General features: G+C 46.1%; 1 protein-coding gene across 1 annotated transcript in view; it reads left to right on the top strand.

Annotated features, from left to right (window-relative positions):
- Nucleotides 1–17017, top strand: part of LOC124472179 (receptor-type tyrosine-protein phosphatase N2-like) — an 81840-nt gene that overhangs the window by 11802 nt on the left and 53021 nt on the right. The window contains exons 4-11 of the mRNA XM_047026872.1: nt 2340–2454; nt 2774–2918; nt 3563–3944; nt 4204–4518; nt 4752–4795; nt 5408–5784; nt 7945–8031; nt 11473–11555. Coding sequence (XP_046882828.1) covers nt 2340–2454; nt 2774–2918; nt 3563–3944; nt 4204–4518; nt 4752–4795; nt 5408–5784; nt 7945–8031; nt 11473–11555 — 1548 coding nt within the window. The remainder of the gene's footprint in view (nt 1–2339; nt 2455–2773; nt 2919–3562; nt 3945–4203; nt 4519–4751; nt 4796–5407; nt 5785–7944; nt 8032–11472; nt 11556–17017) is intronic.

The following is a 17017-nucleotide window of genomic DNA, read 5'->3' as shown; positions in this document are numbered from 1 at the left end:
TTCATTTGCTAAAAAGCAGAGTTGTAGGCTACACATGTATTGTACATGTGTTTGAGATAGCTTGTAAAAGCACAATAATGAAAAACGCAGGCTGTAATAATGATTTCCAGCTTCTGCTAAAAATGAAGTGAAATTCGCAGCCTTGGACTTCCATGTCAAACGATAATCCTTAAAAGACCTAACTCTCCATAAAACACTGATGATACATAGAAAACTCATGACTGTTGCAGTTCAAACATACTGTGCACGGCTGTAAAGTATCCCTATTTTAGAATATATGTTTTGCAGCCAAAGACACACACAGAATCGCTTCAAGTAATCCCTTCTCAACAGGCGAGCTGAATAATATTAAGATTCCATTCGGTGGAGCACTGATGAATCTCTAAGCATTTATCAGGCTCTCTGAGCCAAATGAGTTATGCTAATGAGATATTTAGCCCTGGCTGTCTCGAAAACCATTAGGGGGACAAAACTCAAAGGAGCATCTGCATTTCAAACCCCCACTGCTCAAAAGCAACACGGTGAAAGCACCCACAGACCTAATGGACTCTGAATATTCAAACAGCCTCTGCAGTGGTGACCCTCAGAAACACTCCCACACCATGACCTGCCTCTTGTTTTTCATGTACATCAAACACACATGCACGCACTCAGGCTCTCTCTCTCGCTCTCTCTCTCTCTCTCTCTCTCTCTCTCTCTCTCTCTCTCTCTCTCTCTCTCTCTCTCTCACACACACGCACGCACGCATGCTGTACACAAACACAGTCCCAGAGTAAATACAGTGTGTGGGTACTGTATGCTAAAACATGACTCAGAAACTGATCAGTATGTAGGGACTGCCCTCCATGGAATCAGGGTGTGACAGATGTGTCCAGACCTTCTTAAGAGTCTGCAAATCATTAGGACCGTACATATCCCCACACTGTTACATACAATCAGCAGCGCAATATATCGTTTTTAACTGCATTGATGGGGTCTCATTGAAGTCTATTTGAACACTTTTGGTGTGGGAGGGTCGTCACCCGCTACCACCTAGGAGAGCGGCCGCCTCCGCCTCGGTTCCCGGGGACCGTTTGGTCTCTATTGGAGGAAAAAGCTGTGTGTGAATAACTTGGCGGGGGGCGACACAGTCAATCAGCCTGCCTGTGTCACATACCGTCTGCCTCCCTGCAAACAGCCGTGTTCAAGGCCATCATGGCTGTCATTAAAGACATCATTGAGCGCAGCTAGTTTATGGGCGTCTGATGGCCAAAGCTGGCTGGGTCACTGGTTAGGGAGGGAGAGCTGGGACGTGGGTCTTAAAGGGCCGCGGCTTCACTCCCAAACAGCAGCTAGGGGGTTCGGAGCAGCTAGGAGTAGCAGCAGTAGACCCCATGCTCCAGTGATTTCCCCCTGTGGTGGATTCGGATTGGCTTAGAGCCAGATACCCTGACCTCGACCATCTGCGTTGCTTTCAATGGTGTCCCAGGATGCACCATTGAGCAATCTGCATAGCTTGACACAGTCATCTGGTAGTCATGATAGCACATTAGGAAATCTGGGGACTATATGGAAAATGATTATCATTTCAATCAACCAATGTGTGCAACACAGGATCTACTTACATTGTACCATTTCGGCAATATGTCTGGAAAAATATTAGCCTTGGCATCGTTCTTATATTTTATTGCTCTCCATGTCTGTGTGAATGGTACATGGACATGTAAATCAACATAAACTATGAACTGATATTATGATAGAACTACACATTACACAGTTTTATGTATTTCATTGTGGACACCGAATTCCCCTACATCACTTCATCATCAAGTCATATAATTATAGTGTTTGTATTTCTAAGGCAGTCGGCCTCTCATCTCTCCAGTGTCTCTGTTGACGTGTTGGAGCGTACCATATTTTAGGTTACAGTTTCTTCTTCCACAGCATCTGTCATTGGCAAGGCAATTTGGTTTGGCTGCCAGAAAGCTGTGTATGGATGCATGTTAGGATTTAGTAGCAGAGGTGAATGCATAAGTAGCTCACTAAGGGTGTCCTCATAAACGTAATGACACATACAGTATCTTGGCAGTGAGAGTTCTCTACTACCACAGTAGTATTTCAGTAGTTTTAGATTAGATTTTGGACAGACAGATATGACATTGTACGGTATAGTTGTACGACAGCACTCGCTTATATTTTAACTCCACTTTAATGTCATCCTCCGTCAATCGTCCATCCAATCGTCTATCTTGACGATTGGACTTCTGCCTTCGTATCTTTTCATCTTGTTGAAAATCTTCACATATCCCCCAAGATACCCTCATGTGAACCCACTGGTTTGAATGTTTGGTTGTGTGCAGGTTTGACATGGGGGGATGACATCACTCAGGAGATCCTGTCCAAGGAGCTGTCGAAGCTCAGGAGAGTCCCCGTCCCTCGCCTGGAGTCTGGCCCCGTCTACAGCAGCAAGTTCAGGTTAGAGTTCAGCTGCAGACTTCATATTTGTGAGCATTCGATTTTAGCCTCAGTGATGAGACTTTCGAGCGTTCAGCTTTATAGACGGTGCCGTATTGTAGGTGAAAAGCAAGGAGCAACCCGCTAATTATAGCACCTAGAAGTGCAGGGCTAGCACACGCTGCGCAGGAAAGGAGATTTTCACATAAGTTATTGATTTACACCGCACTCTCTTTTTCTCTACCTCTCCACCCCCCCTCCCCCATCTCTCTTTTGCTCTCTCGGTTTTTCTATGTGTCTGTCTCTCTTTCTCTCTCTCTTTCCTCCCTCTCTCTGATAGACCGGCTGCCCAGGCTATGGACCATGGAGACAGGAGGAATAAGCCAGTGGAGGTGGAACTCACTAGAAACCTCCAGATGTACCTGCAGCGTCTGGGCCTCCTCCCACATACCTCCTCCTCCATTGGCCCAAAGACCCCCACTAAGGTGAGGGCCTCTTCAGGTATAGACAGCCCCTACGGACCCCCTTCACTACCCTATGTTAGACTAGGAGGTATTTTTTTTACTTACCCAACTACAGACACAGGCATGTATGCAGACTCACACCCCGTGGGGAGCTGGGATCATCTTTAGTGCTCTATAGGATTTCCCATACCAGGATATGAATAGCTCGACCACTGAGAGTGATTGCGATCTGCGGGTTCATTATGCAAGGAGAATACCAATATGAGTTCAGGAGTTCACCTCTCTAATTAATGACACCCACGTGATTGGCTCTCTGTCATGTCCGTCATGGAGGAGCCCAACGTGACGTGGATGAATGAGAGGGGGCGGTCCCCCGCTGGGGCCAGCATTGTGGCGCTAGGGGAAGAGGGAGTCGTTTATTTCAAAGTGGAGAGCAAACAAGGGGTAGGAAAATCACGATGGAAAGAAAGAGGGCCTTATAGTTTGGTGATGTATGGATGAAATGTATGGATTATTGTGACCATTAATCACGGTGCATTCCTGCCGTTAGAATATTTAACCTCCTTGCATTACCATGTGAAAGAATGGTCACGCATGATCATAGATAGATCATGTCGCACTGTAATATTTCCTGACTCACAGTTGATTTATGCTCTCTCTTCCAGAGCGACCGTTTCCAATCTAACATCCCCTCTGACTACTATCGCTCCAAGTCCCAGAATCAACAGTCATTGTCCTCCAACTTCCACCCCCTCTCCTCCTTCCAACCCCCCTACCAAGAGAGACCCCCTGCAGCCAAGCCTGCAGGCCAGGCAGGGCCTCTCCTCATGGCTGCCCTGAGGCAGTACCTGTCTGGCCAGATGCCATCTCAGACAGGGGGCCTGAGCTCCACAGCTCAAGCTGGGGCCTCCTCCCGCCTCCACCCCTATTATAGTCACGGTTTAGAAAGTTCCAGACCCAAGGAGAGCTCCAAAGTGGACACACTTCTTCTCAAGGCCGGGGGCAGCCGAGCCCCTCCCGCCAAGGACCCTCTCAGTCCCATAGACGGTATGTGATACTTTTATTTGAAAGAGCACAGTTCCTCCTTTGTCCATGTGAACCCTTTCTTAGCAATTGGATCAGTCATTAATAAATCCATTATTGATTGTTGTGTTGTGTTCTCATGCCATCTTTCCTTCTTTCTCTGTTTCATATCTATGTATCTTCCCATTCTTAAACTCTTATCCACCCTCCATCCCACCCTCCCTTCTTTCCTTCCCCTCCTGCTCCTCACTCACATCCTCCCTCTCCGCTGCTGCCTCTCTAGAGAGATTCATCCGGAAAGTTCTCCAGAACGTGGGCCGACACAACGTGGACGTGAACGACCTCGCCCCCCAAGACGTGGACCAGCTGGCTGGCCTGATAGTCGATGCACTGCAGGTGGTGGACCAGGACCAGGGCCAGGGCCAGAAGAAGGCCAGGCCAGGCCCAAGGGCCCTGGAGGAGGGGGAGGAGGATGAGGAGGAGGAGGAGGAGGGAGACGAGCCTGAAGAGGACGAACAGCAGGGCGAGGAGAGTGTCTCTCCATCTGCCACAGAGAAGACACAGGAGAGCACTCCTGGAGTGGAGGCTGTGCTCCAAGGTAGAGTGAAACCGATTTGGAGAGGCAGCCTCCTGGCTCTCGATCGAAGCCCAGAAACCTCACGTCCTCGGTGATCTGGAGAAAGAATGATATTCCAGGCACACTGTGTGTCTTTTAGAAACAAACAATTCTGTCATGTTGTGAGAAGAGGTATTTCTATGGAAATGCATATTGTCTATAATGTGTCATGCTTTTCTGTCGGTTGACTGTCATTCTGGGTTTTTTCCTTACAGAGCGGCAATTGGAAAACAGCCCACACCCTGACAGTAACAACAAGGTAGGAAAACTCTGGATATAGTCAAGATAGGTGTGTGGAAAGAAAGTGTAAATGTCAAGCTGAACACTGACATTATAAAAGGTGATATTGTACCCTGGGTAGGCTAGATATAATATCCAGCTGCTTGTTTTCAAAAGGTTTGGACTCTTTTGATGCTACCCAGATAGGCAAGAGTGGCATGTGTTTCATCTGTGGAATAGATATTCAACACAGGAGTTGAAAACTGATTAGGAAACTTTGTTAAATGGTCTTGATCACATACACCCTCAGGCACACTCACACACACACGCATACACCTTGTGCTTATGCTGTCAATCTGTTCTTTCGTCAAGGCCAAAACATTTCCAACTATTGCAACTAAGTGCACTTGGACTCAGTTATTTGACACTAAATGTTTGACTTGTCATCACAAGCTAACCCTGTAGCAGCGGGACAGGCTAGACAGGTCATACTTTAGCTGTAGCTCAGTCGTGTGTGGGGGAGTTCTCAAAAGTCTCCCAGCACCGAGAGCATCACCAGCCGATTTCTGAAAATAAACAACAGTCTCGACTCATGTCATGACATCATGAAAGTCCCTCCCTCCCTCCCACTCACCTCCTCCTTCCTCCTCAGGCTCCGGACACCGGCGTCTTAATCGGCAAACTCCTCGAATTTCTGGACAAGACCTCCTCCACCGAATCCCCCCTCCGGAGGGGCGTGGCCTCGGAGGAGGCGGCGGCCTCCAAGGTGGGCCTGGAGAACGTGCGGAGCAAGACCAGCCGCGCCGACGTGACGGTGCAGAAGAAGGCCACACAGACGGCGGCCGTGGAGGAGGTGTCCGAGGTGGACGGCTGGATCCAGGAGGTGGCGCCCCCTCCCGCCAAGGTTGTGTACGAGGAGCCCCTGAAAAAGAACGTGCACGCGGGGGAGCTGCGGCTCGACGTGAAGCCCGCCGCCGTCGCCAGGAAGGCTAGCGACGACGACTACGGCTACGTCATCACAGACACCGAGTGAGTCGAGGGGTGTCCTCAAAGGATATATAGACGCGGAATCATTCGTACGATGTCACCTTTTACGCTGTTTAAACTTTTTAGATATGGTCTTGCATGTTAAGAGTATTATTATCTTATTTAAAAGAGAAAATAGCTACAGCGTGTCATCGCCCAACCGTAACACATGTTTTCTTTCTTCTGAAAAGTATTTTTTTATGCCGAATCCCTGGTCGCAGTTCTCTGGATCTTTCACAGTACTTTTTATTAGGGGCACGTTTGTGAGAGGTTCACCATAAGATCCTTTGGCCCCATTCTGTTTGGTCCAACTGTCATGGCCTTATTGAAAGTCCACTGTCGCTCCCCCAGAGAGCACACGGCTTGTCACAGCAAGGTGGAAAAGTGGACGTGGCAAATGTAAAAGTTTCACATGGTGACTTGATAGGGGCCTGTTTTCCACCGCAATTTGGTTCTCCAAGTTGTAACAATCTTAGTGATTGAGGGGGTATGTGGTGAGTCCATGGCTTCTGTATTTGGATGCCCTCGAATGTCAATGAAATCCTCACCCAGAGTCTGTCGGGTCGTTCTGTTTTGAACGTCGAGCCATTATTGCACAAATCAATGGGGAAAGGCAGTTTATTTTCTGAAGAGACACTGTTGGAGTCGTAGCTCAGATGCTGAACATCCAGAGGTTTTCTACATTCCTCTGGGTTTCTGATCCAGCAGAGCTGCGTGCTGCTCCTCAGCCCCCCCCATGCACTATGGCCACGGTAGCTACCTCCTTATATAAGCGTTCGGTGTCTTGTATTACCCAGCAGCCACTTTGAATAGATGACTGTTCCACACCATCTCAGGCCCTATTTCAACTCACTGGTGGTGCACTGTCAAGAGTGCAATTTGCCACAACATTCAAATGTTTTCATCTGAGTTTTTCCCCACCACTGTGTAATACGAGATTTACATTTCTGTCTTTCTCGTTTCCTGTTTTCAGTTTTCTCTTAGAATGTTTAGCATTTTGTCGACGCTGTGCAGAAATAAACTGCAAACCTTTTCCATTCGCTTTTTCCGAAGGAACAGGGGGCTAATTTGAGGCCGGGCAACTAAACATTCAAGCCAAATTGTTTGAACCACCTCTGTTCCATGTACATTTCCTGTGGTTGCTGGGTCTTTAATAAGGTTGGTGAGGAAGGACAATCAAACCACCGCAGAACCTTTCCACAGTTGCTTCGGTTTGAGTGCTTCTCTCCTTACACTCTCCACAAGGCCTGTGCAGCCATACAACTTCAACGTTCTTTCGATACTCCCTTTATGCTTACTCGTTTGTTCATGTTTTTTATTCTGTTTCATACATATGAAAAGACTAGACCTTAGTCATGAGATACCTGTAAACCAGTGTACCTGTACCTTAAACCTGTGTGTGTGTGTGTGTGGGGGGGGTTATTTTAGTATGAGTGTTCTTTTTTGACCATGAACCACAGACGTGAACCAGCAGTACAGCTACTATTCAATTTTCACCTCCCTGTATGGCCTTTAGGCCCCAAACACAGGTGATTCATCAGAACCAAGCACCTGCCTCCCCCTCCCAATCTCTCTCTCTCTCTCTCTCTCTCTCTCTCTCTCTCTCTCTCTCTTTCACACATACACACATTTCACCTACACCATCTTGTCTTTCCCCCACTAATGTGCCTTTCACCCCCCCTCCCCACGCTGAACCACCCCACGCTTGCCTCTCCGTCCCCTGATGCCTGCCCTCCTCCCACTGCCTCCCCCTCAGCAGTCCCCCTCTTCTCCCTCCTCACATCCTCTCAAAGCCCAGTCTCACTCTCTTACTGCCCCTCCCTGCATCCACACACACGCACCCACTACCCATTCCCCCCTCCACCCACCCCCCCTCTCCTTCCCCCGCCTCCGCCTCCAAACCCTCCCGACCCTCCTCCTCCTCTCCTTTCTTTTCTCTCTTTCACTCTCTCTCTTTTACACTCTCCCTCTCTCTCTCTTTGAAGTGTGAGAGGAATGTAATGTGTGCAGGGAGACTCTCAAACTCTCTTCACAGGCCAAGGTGAGAGATCATTTGGGACCCACTGGAGAATAGCAAGTATTGATGAACTCCTCTGTCTCCCCCCCCCCCCCTCTCTCCCTCTATCTGCTTCCCCCTCTCCTTCTCTCCCTCTCTGCCCACAGACCACTACAGACAGATGAGGGCCTACACTTGATGGAGATCCTGGCTCGAAGGGCCAAGATACAGATGACTGACTTCCTGGAGCTCTCGTACGTATTCCAAGTTGTGATGCCATTGCTTTGTGAGTGTGGTTAAACAGAAGACCAATGTAGTCTACTGCCTTTTCAGTTGAAGATATTAATAGTTTGAAGGATTCATCATCCCATAGACCCTAGCTCTAGCTGTCAGGCCTGGAGCACACAGGTTCCAGTCCTGTTCCTAAGATGTCTGCCCTTCAGTTTCCCTCCCCCTATTCCTTCAGGCTTTACAATTAAGTACTTTTAGAAAACAAAAGCCTGCTTGATACAAGTCATGCGATTGTTTTTTGACTATGTACTGCCCTGCTACAAGAATACTAAACCAGAGCATTTCAACCAGGTCCCATACCGTTTTTCTCTCAAGCATTCCTTTCAGTAAACACAGCGCAAGTAGTCAACCTGATAGAGAGTGGCTGGGGAGAAGGAGGGGGTGACATTATTGACATGTGGTGCGGTTTGGAGTCGCAGCTGCAATCATTTATTAACGAGAATGAACTGGCGCTGAACTCCTGTCTCTTTCTCCCAAAGTCGTTAGGTTGTTCCCTGCAGGTGGCTAACGTTGCTGTGAGGTGTGAAATGTGTGTGTCTGAACACTCACACTTAGAATGCAATGAGGCTTTTAACGTCAGGCGCACAACTAGATGGGGGTCTAGTAGTGGCACATTGCTACATGTGTGTGTGTTTTGTCAGTACTATTTTAGTCTGACCTTCCCTTCCCACAGGAGCACTTTCACAGTAGCTTTCACAGTCCACCTAAACGTATAGCCATACATTTGACGAAAGCGCTTCATGTTAATACGACTTTTCTGTATAACCTCAGAACAAACGCATCCATGAAATTGAGTTTTTAGCACCTAATACCACGTCATTTCACAAAACTGCGGTGCTCAAAATGTCTCCTCTACTTTTGTCCTCTTCTTCTAACATTGTGACCACTGTAATGTGCACATTTATCTGACCCACCCACTGTTTCACTCAATAACTATACTGTGGTAGGAACACAATGCCCCCAATAAACACTCAGGCCCAATTGTGTACTTTTGTATGTATGTGTGTGTGTATTTTCCTCCACACTACATACACTCCAGTCCACCCAACCACACACACACACACCTCAGTCCTCTTGTTCCCCGTGCACAGCCCGCCTCTGTATCCACCCCATGGGTGGTCTCCACAGCGCCTGGGTCTAATGTACCTTTTGTCTCTGTCCCTTTCCCTGGAAATGAAAGGCCAGTGTGTGTGTGTGTAAAAGTGATGGATAGGTGGGGAGGAGGAGAGAGAGGGAGCGGGAGAGAAAGGAGAACACAGCATCCTGGCTCTTTTATGTGCGAACGCAGAGAAAGCCCAGCAGGGGGAGCCGCCTTGACAATTTGTCAGAGGCGCTACGCTTATTTTAGCTTAGCCCGGCTTCCCTGTAGAGGTAGCGTCAGCTGCTGTTCAGAACTGGGCTCAGGTCCCTGGGATAGGGCCCTGGCATAGGCTCACCCGGGGGGCCCAATGTTATAGCCTTCGATTCTGTACTTAATGTTCTATTTGGAAGTGTAGGGTTGGGGTAAGCTGTTGACTACCAGGGGTCTTCCTCCACAAAACTTCTGTGGTAAAGAAAATCCCTGTCAATTCAGCTCAGGCAGTGAGGCCCTTTAATATTGACTACAATTCAATATAATTTAAATAACAAATGTAAAGTATGTGCAATATTATAAGGTTAGTTTTATATAGCTTGGCTGTTCTTTATTACTGGAAAGCATGTTGATCAACAAACAATACTTTAGATGAACGAGTCATGTAAAGTCTCAATTTTTCATTTATTCCAACAACTGTATGATACTGACAAATGCAGTGGTCGATTAGTCTCAAAACCTTTCGATGAGTTATATTTTTGGACCTGAAAAGCTGGAAGTTGCCGCTGAGGTTTGACGCATCCATGTGGGTGGTTTCAAGGCCTTTTTACTTTGAGCTGAATGATAACTCTTGCGTAACCGTCACTGATTGTCGTCTGAAAATGGAAAAAGAAGCCAGAATGACGTAACGTCTTTGTGGAAGATCTCTTTTTGAAGTGTGACCACAAGGGGGAGGGAGAGATGTACACTACCTGTGGTGGTCGCTTGTAACATTCACTGTGGAATACACATAGACACACAGATATCTAGACCATAGAAAACGTTTTATAAACAAATGTGATTTGTAGTATTTTGGCAGGGACAGCTACTTTACATTGTGTTCAAATAAAAATGATGTATTTTCGTTATGCACTGTGGTGTTTGTCTTAAGTTCATTTAAAACAAGATTTGCTTCTTCAAGGAAACACTATGGAATATGGCTTACTGAGAACTACAAGGTCATTTTGGATGTTCACAGAATGTTTTAAAACCTACTTTTGGCTGGTGTAGTGGGAGCATATGAATGTGTAAGAAACTCACATGAGTGATTTGTCCTGTTCAAACCCTAATGGTCTGGGACTGGCAGCTTGATGTATCTTTTAGCAGATGTGACAAATTCATATAGCAATAGCTTGAAGGAACTGACCAAGAGCACTGTAATAAACTGACTGTCTTACATTAAAGAATGCCACAACAGTATGGCAACCTAGATTCAGGAAGAAATCTTTGACATGTAATAAAGCCAATATTCCATTTTATATAACATAAATTCATGGTTCTGATGAATAGTATCATTATAATTTGTTGTATTGACATGTTCTATTAGTGTGGCCCAAATTGTTTAGACATAATAATATAGATAATAATATTGACCAAAAGTTTAGTGTAGTCCTCAAAGGTCTGATGTGTACTGTAAGTGTAAGAAAGTAAGGATTAATCGGTTGGTGACCCTCAAAGCCTTCACAACAAATGACTGTACTCCGTGACCTGGACCACCCACAGTCCCTCCATCTCCCACCTGCATCTTTTTATGCTTTAAAAAAAAGAAATGTGACACAGACTCCCCTCTTTAGACTGGTTTTGGTGTGGTACAAAACATGGTTGGTTGGGCGTGGACCTTCTTATGGTTCTTTTAGTGAGCTAGCCCATCTAGCTAGCTAATCTATTTGTCCCTCAAACAAAGGTAAATGCAGTTACTAGTGTGTATAGTGTAGAGATCAGACTGACATCGTCTCCAACAAGTTGTGCATCACTCTGCAACTCATGCTCACTCACAGATTGTTTGCACAACCCTAACAACCCTACCCTGGTTGTTAGGGAACACATCACGCTTGGGCTTTTCCCTTCATTTTTCCAGGGTGTTTGTAAAATGCTCTTGGTCACATTGAAATTCAAGAGGTTATCTCGGTAGGGGGGGGGGGGGGGGGGGGGGGGGGGGGGGGGGGCTTGCGACTTTCTTTAATGAGCCAGGTAACCAAGAAAAAAAATATGATGTCTAGTAGATATTATACTGCTGAAGGGTCAGTCTCTCTGGATGGTGTTTGGAATTTCCTACCTTTATTTGTCTTTACAGGGTGGTGGGCCCAGCAGTGACCTTCAAGGTGAAACCCAACAACCCCCAGAACGTGACCACAGCTGATGTCGCCAACGTCGCAGGTCAGAATTTCTAATGCGTTGCTCTCTGCCACTAGCGGAAATATTCTGAATCTGTCATGCCCCATTTCAACCAATATTTAACTAGTCACTAGCAATATTGTGAACAATAATAGACATGACTAATTTATTACAGTACCTAATTGAGAGTGGAAAAGAAGAACCACAACATCAACTTTGACTGACTGACACATTGACCTCATTGTCCATTCAATATGTCAAAGGAGATAAAATGATAAAGTGATACCATTTGAGGACAGTATGAGCAAAGACTTCCCTTGGTTATATAACGATCTTTGTTTTTGATAGAAGGGAAAATGTAATTTCGATAAAAGGCTAACATAGTTCAAGATAGGTAAGGGTTTAGGCATTTCGAGTTTTAGAATTTTGAACGAAGAAGTCCTCCAAACACGACTTCCAGCCCACAAGATAGAAGGCCTGCGGTCACAGAACTCCATTGGGCAGTTCTGGGCTACCACATCCAGAAGGTGTGGGCCGTGCTGTATCAAAGTCCACTTTGTTGCTTGGAAGTGACAGTGTGGGAGTGTGAGCAGGCTACAGTGGCTCATATAGGGAGCTGGAGCGGTAATGAGGCGAGCTGTTGATGAAGTGAAGAATAAAGACCTGAGTGTGTGTGTGTCATTAGACAGCCTGTCAGTCCAGCAAGAGGGGAAGGGAGAGAGAGAGAGAGAGAGAGAGAGAGAGAGAGAGAGAGAGACAGGGAGACAGAGAGAGAGAGAGAGAGAGAGAGAGAGAGAGAGAGACAGACAGAGAGACAGAGAGAGAGACAGAGACAGAGACAGAGAGAGAGAGAGGCATAGAGGGCTGAACATTTAATGATTCCTAGCTGGGCCTGACTCTAAACTCTCTCTCACTCCCACACAGACACACACAGACACACACCGATTACCCCAATACCCTGTACCTGGAAATTGGCTCGGTCAAAATAACTTCTGATCTTGCTTTTTTCTTTATTTTTCATTCTGATGACAGGTTTGATAATTGAGTCCTCTCTTCACTTTCTTTCTTTTTCTTTTCTTTCTCTATTGCACTAAAACCCTGAGAAATCAAAGGCATTAGTGAAATGATTTCAAACATTTGACACATTTTCACGTTATATTTAAAATGGGTGCCTCTTACGCTAAGTGAACAGTGAGGGTGAGCTGTCTTCAAAGTATAATTTGTCATATTCAAGTAGAACATGTGTCTGTCCCACAGCATAGATGATTACAATACAGTTCAGACATATATTTTCTATATCAAGCATTACATGGTTATTGTAATGGCATGTTACATCATAAATTACAGACTTATCATTTTCTTGAGAAAATTAGTGTTATTCTTTGAGTGAAAGCTGACTAGTTTTTTTCAGTAGACTTTGGATCATTGCCTTAAGTTGGCAATATAGGATATACCATATCTGACCGAAACCCCTAGCCATAAAGGATATTTCACTTATATTAACTGTTGTCAGTTAAGAGAAAAGCCTACCTGCATTAATCCCCTAGGGGGAGGTAACGTTGGGGTTAAAGGTATAAGACACGGTGTTAGAGGACAAGGGGGCAGAAGAAGTGTAGGCCGTGGCTATGCTATGTGGGTGTGCAGTGGACAATAAAGAAACGTTCAATCAAACCATCGTGTGGTCGTGAGGATATTACATAACCCATACATACAATAAGATTATACTAAGCATTAGACAAATAAAATCAATCCACCCACAATTGAACCAAGTGTCCACATGATGACACCCCTCCTGCTCTGCACAGCAGCTGATCCATACCGGCCCAGCCTACAGGGTTAGGCTGGCATTAGATGATGGTAGAGTTGACAAAAGGATGTGGGCCGAGTAGGACTGAGCTCAGCCCCCGCTAAAACCCAGAGAGTACTGCTTCTGTCACGCGCGTCCCACCATTGTCACCAGCAATGGGGCCGGCGAGGGCCATTGTCAGGTGGAGCAGGGTGGAAGAGGTGGTGGGGGTGGGGGGGGGGGGTGTCAAGATGGTGGGCAGAGGGGTGACGACCCCCATTGTTCAGAGGCGGGAGTGGGGGCCATTCAAGGAGCCCGTGAGAACGGGCTCCTTGAATGGAGGCGAGGTCAGGGTCAGGGCGGCGGGCAGCTCAATTAGCACTTTAAGCAGGGAGAGGCAGCTGAGGTACTCTGACTCGTCCAGAAATCAGCATCCTCACTCTTCTGGCAGCCCCCTTCCAGTGTTCCACTGGGCTGGGGAAGCTGAAGCTTATGCAAGGTTGAATCTGCTCAAAGCTCCACTAGCTGTGTCTCAGACTGTTGTAGTCATATCCACTAAGTTCATTAAACACAGAGCCCATTTTGCTTTCAATTGATTTCTTTTCATTATGCTCTAATGTGGCCTGATTTGAAAATGATGGTTCACACGCGTTGTTCTTGGCAAGTCTAGCAAGAAGAATGAGCCAAAATCAGTCTAAAAGTGTGTGTTAAACTGGTACATAACTTACCTCAATAGGTTGTTGCAGCGAAAGGCGACTCTACCAAATATGAATGTGTGGGGGGTGAATACTTAATTAACCAAGATGTTTTTATACAGCCCTACGTTATATGGATTCTTAGTTTGTTTATGAGGAATAACAAGTGCATTGTCTGGCCTAACAATGGAAGGCTGCTCCCACAGACTGGAGTGTAATATCAGAGGTGTTTTGACGTGGTAAGTCTGTGTCAGAGGTCACAAACAGATCAAAAAGTTAGAAGGCATGAGTCCCTTACAAAGTGGGATAGTTGAAATGCTAGTGGGAAGGCTGGAGTATAAAGGAAATTCACATGCTCAGGATTCACTTGGATGGCATCAAATAGGCCTTAGTGAGTCTGAAATACTTTCTTTTTCTCTCTAACCCTCTACATATTTCTCTCTTCCTTTCTTTCTTTCACTTTTTTTTGCTCACACACTCTCCATATCACTAAGACTTTTTAACCTTGTGCTTTTTCATCATTGCTTATTTCGACTCCAGAAACCATCAGCTTCCATCATCAGATTTCTGGACTACTCACAGCTTGAAATAAAACCCAATTCAAGAAATCATTATGAAGACAAAACGAAAGTTTTCTTTGTTTCTTCTTCTCCTTCTCCTTTTCATCTCTCTTCCAGATGACTGGATTAGCATAGATCCCATACGCTGACAGCATCGACCTTCTCTCCAGCTAAACACTTGTCAAAATGCCAAATGTTATTACCTGGCTCCTTAGGTCAAAGTAATGGGGTACATCTACCAAGCTAACTTATTTCATATTGATGTGAGGGTCTTGGACTCGAGAGCACTTTTACAGCCCTGACTTCCTGAAAGGGTGGGTACTGTATTCTAGAACAACCAGGGAACTGTATTTGATATGCATTCTTACCATCAACTATAATATATTGCCATCGTCTGTGTCATCCTGATATATGGGTTGGTAGACGGGTGTTTATCATTCATAGTCAAATTACACAGAATTTATCGTTTTGTTCTTCAATAATAAAAAATGAAAATATCAGCTACCATCATGATAGATCTCCAATGTCTGTTTTTGTCTCTCAGTGTCTGAGGAAATATGACACCTGAAAAGTGGCAAACCCAATTTGCCACCTGTTATCATTCGACGTCTTTATTTTTAAGAATAACAACAATAACAGCAACAATTTCTACTCTTACCCAGCCGTCACATCCTTGGCGCTTCACATAATCATCAGGAACAGTAATAGCTTACTGTTTTTCATCAATTGCGGTTGTTTGGACGCCCTTCTTGGATGGTCTCCATAGATTTCCTGTCTGTGATTTTATCAGTGACAATTCTCCCATTGGGATACATAACACACTTATACCCTACAGTGACTGAAATCCATCCAAGTTAACTTCATTTGATTTAGTCTGTTCCAACCTCAAAATGAGAATCAATTCTAGAACATTCTCCGCCTGATCTTTCTAAACACAGTTATTGGTCATTGATGCTATTTGTCACGACACATGCCACTGCTTTGTATTTCAACGTATCATCTTTTTTTTATTCCGGCTACCTTTGGTGATCTCTAAGATGTCCGCCCTTTAGCTGTGAGCAGGCACGACCCTCTGGTTTGTTCCTAGTTCAGAGGCACCTGTGGTTATTTTGGTTTGACTTCAGAGGGAGTGCAGAGCTGTGTGTCATCCTCCAGAGCTCTGGGAGCATCTGTGCATCCTGCTGTGGAGGCGCGGGGAGCACAGGTGTTGCGCAGAGCCGAGTATGTACAGCATTGCACCGTGGTCCTATGCCAACCGCGCCAGCCCGTGTGCCAGCCCAGGCATTGGCATCGCTGTTGGCAACTCTCTCTCTGTCTCTCTCTCTGTCTCTCTCTCTCTCTGTCTCTCTCTCTCTCTGTCTCTCTCTCTCTCTCTCTCTCTCTCTCTCTCTCTCTCTCTCTCTCTCTCTCTCTGTCTCTCTCTCTGTCTCTGTCTATCTTTCTCTGTCTCTCTCTCTGTCTCTCTCTCTGTCTCTCTCTCTGTCTCTCTCTCTGTCTCTGTCTGTCTCTGTCTTTCTCTCTTTCTCTGTCTATCTTTCTCTGTCTCTCTCTCTGTCTCTCTCTCTGTCTCTCTCTGTCTCTCTTTCTTTGTCTGTCTATCTTTCTCTGTCTCTCTCTCTGTCTATCTTTCTCTGTCTCTCTCTCTCTCTCTCTGTCTCTCTCTCTCTCTCTCTCTCTCTCTCTCTACAAGGCACTCTGCCACGCTCGCCCACAGCTGGCAGCTCTCACAGAGTTGGCACGGCTCCTGACGTTGCTGTAACGTCGTTGGCAGACCTTTCGCAGATGGACCCTTTGCACCAGAACTGGCTTTCACACTTGCATCACTATTGCATCATCCGAGCAACTAGGGGACGGCCTCCATGGTCTGGGCTCCTTATTGCAGTGCTCAGATATACATGTGGGATGTGTGAATGCTATACTTGGGGGCCATTATCACACGTTCAGATGATGATATAATGGTCGTGGCGAGGGTTTGTGTGAGCTCTAATATACCGGTAAAATGCATCCTGCTTTTACAGCCCACAGAGTGTCAAGACCGTGTGTCTTTTAGGTGTTATAACGTGGCCTTACCCACTGAGCTAAAGCCGAAACTCTTTCTATGGCAGCGAACAAATCCCTCAACTTTGAAACGGTTCGAAACGTCAGCGCCATTGTCGCCACCGAGGACCAAATGTGTCTTTCTACAAGAGACTGCGTTGCTTCAGGCTAAGCCTCTACCTCCTCCATATCTTGTCCGAACAAGATATATATTTTTAAATTCCAACCGTAAAAAAACCCATGTGCATTAGTCAGTCCGGCCTGCTTCCCTCCACAGCCCAGCTCTGCCGTGAAGAACGTTATTAGGGGGACTGATGAAACGCTCCTGTTGTTCACTCACCTCTGGTGGCCCCAGTAGGCTGGCGGCCCCGTTCCCTTTAGCCGTCTCCAAGAAGCCTGATGAGGAGACAAGTAGACAGCTGAATT

Source organism: Hypomesus transpacificus, chromosome 10 (genome assembly GCF_021917145.1).
Source record: "Hypomesus transpacificus isolate Combined female chromosome 10, fHypTra1, whole genome shotgun sequence".
NCBI lineage: Eukaryota > Metazoa > Chordata > Actinopteri > Osmeriformes > Osmeridae > Hypomesus > Hypomesus transpacificus.
This window is presented reverse-complemented; position numbering and strand designations above follow the sequence as displayed.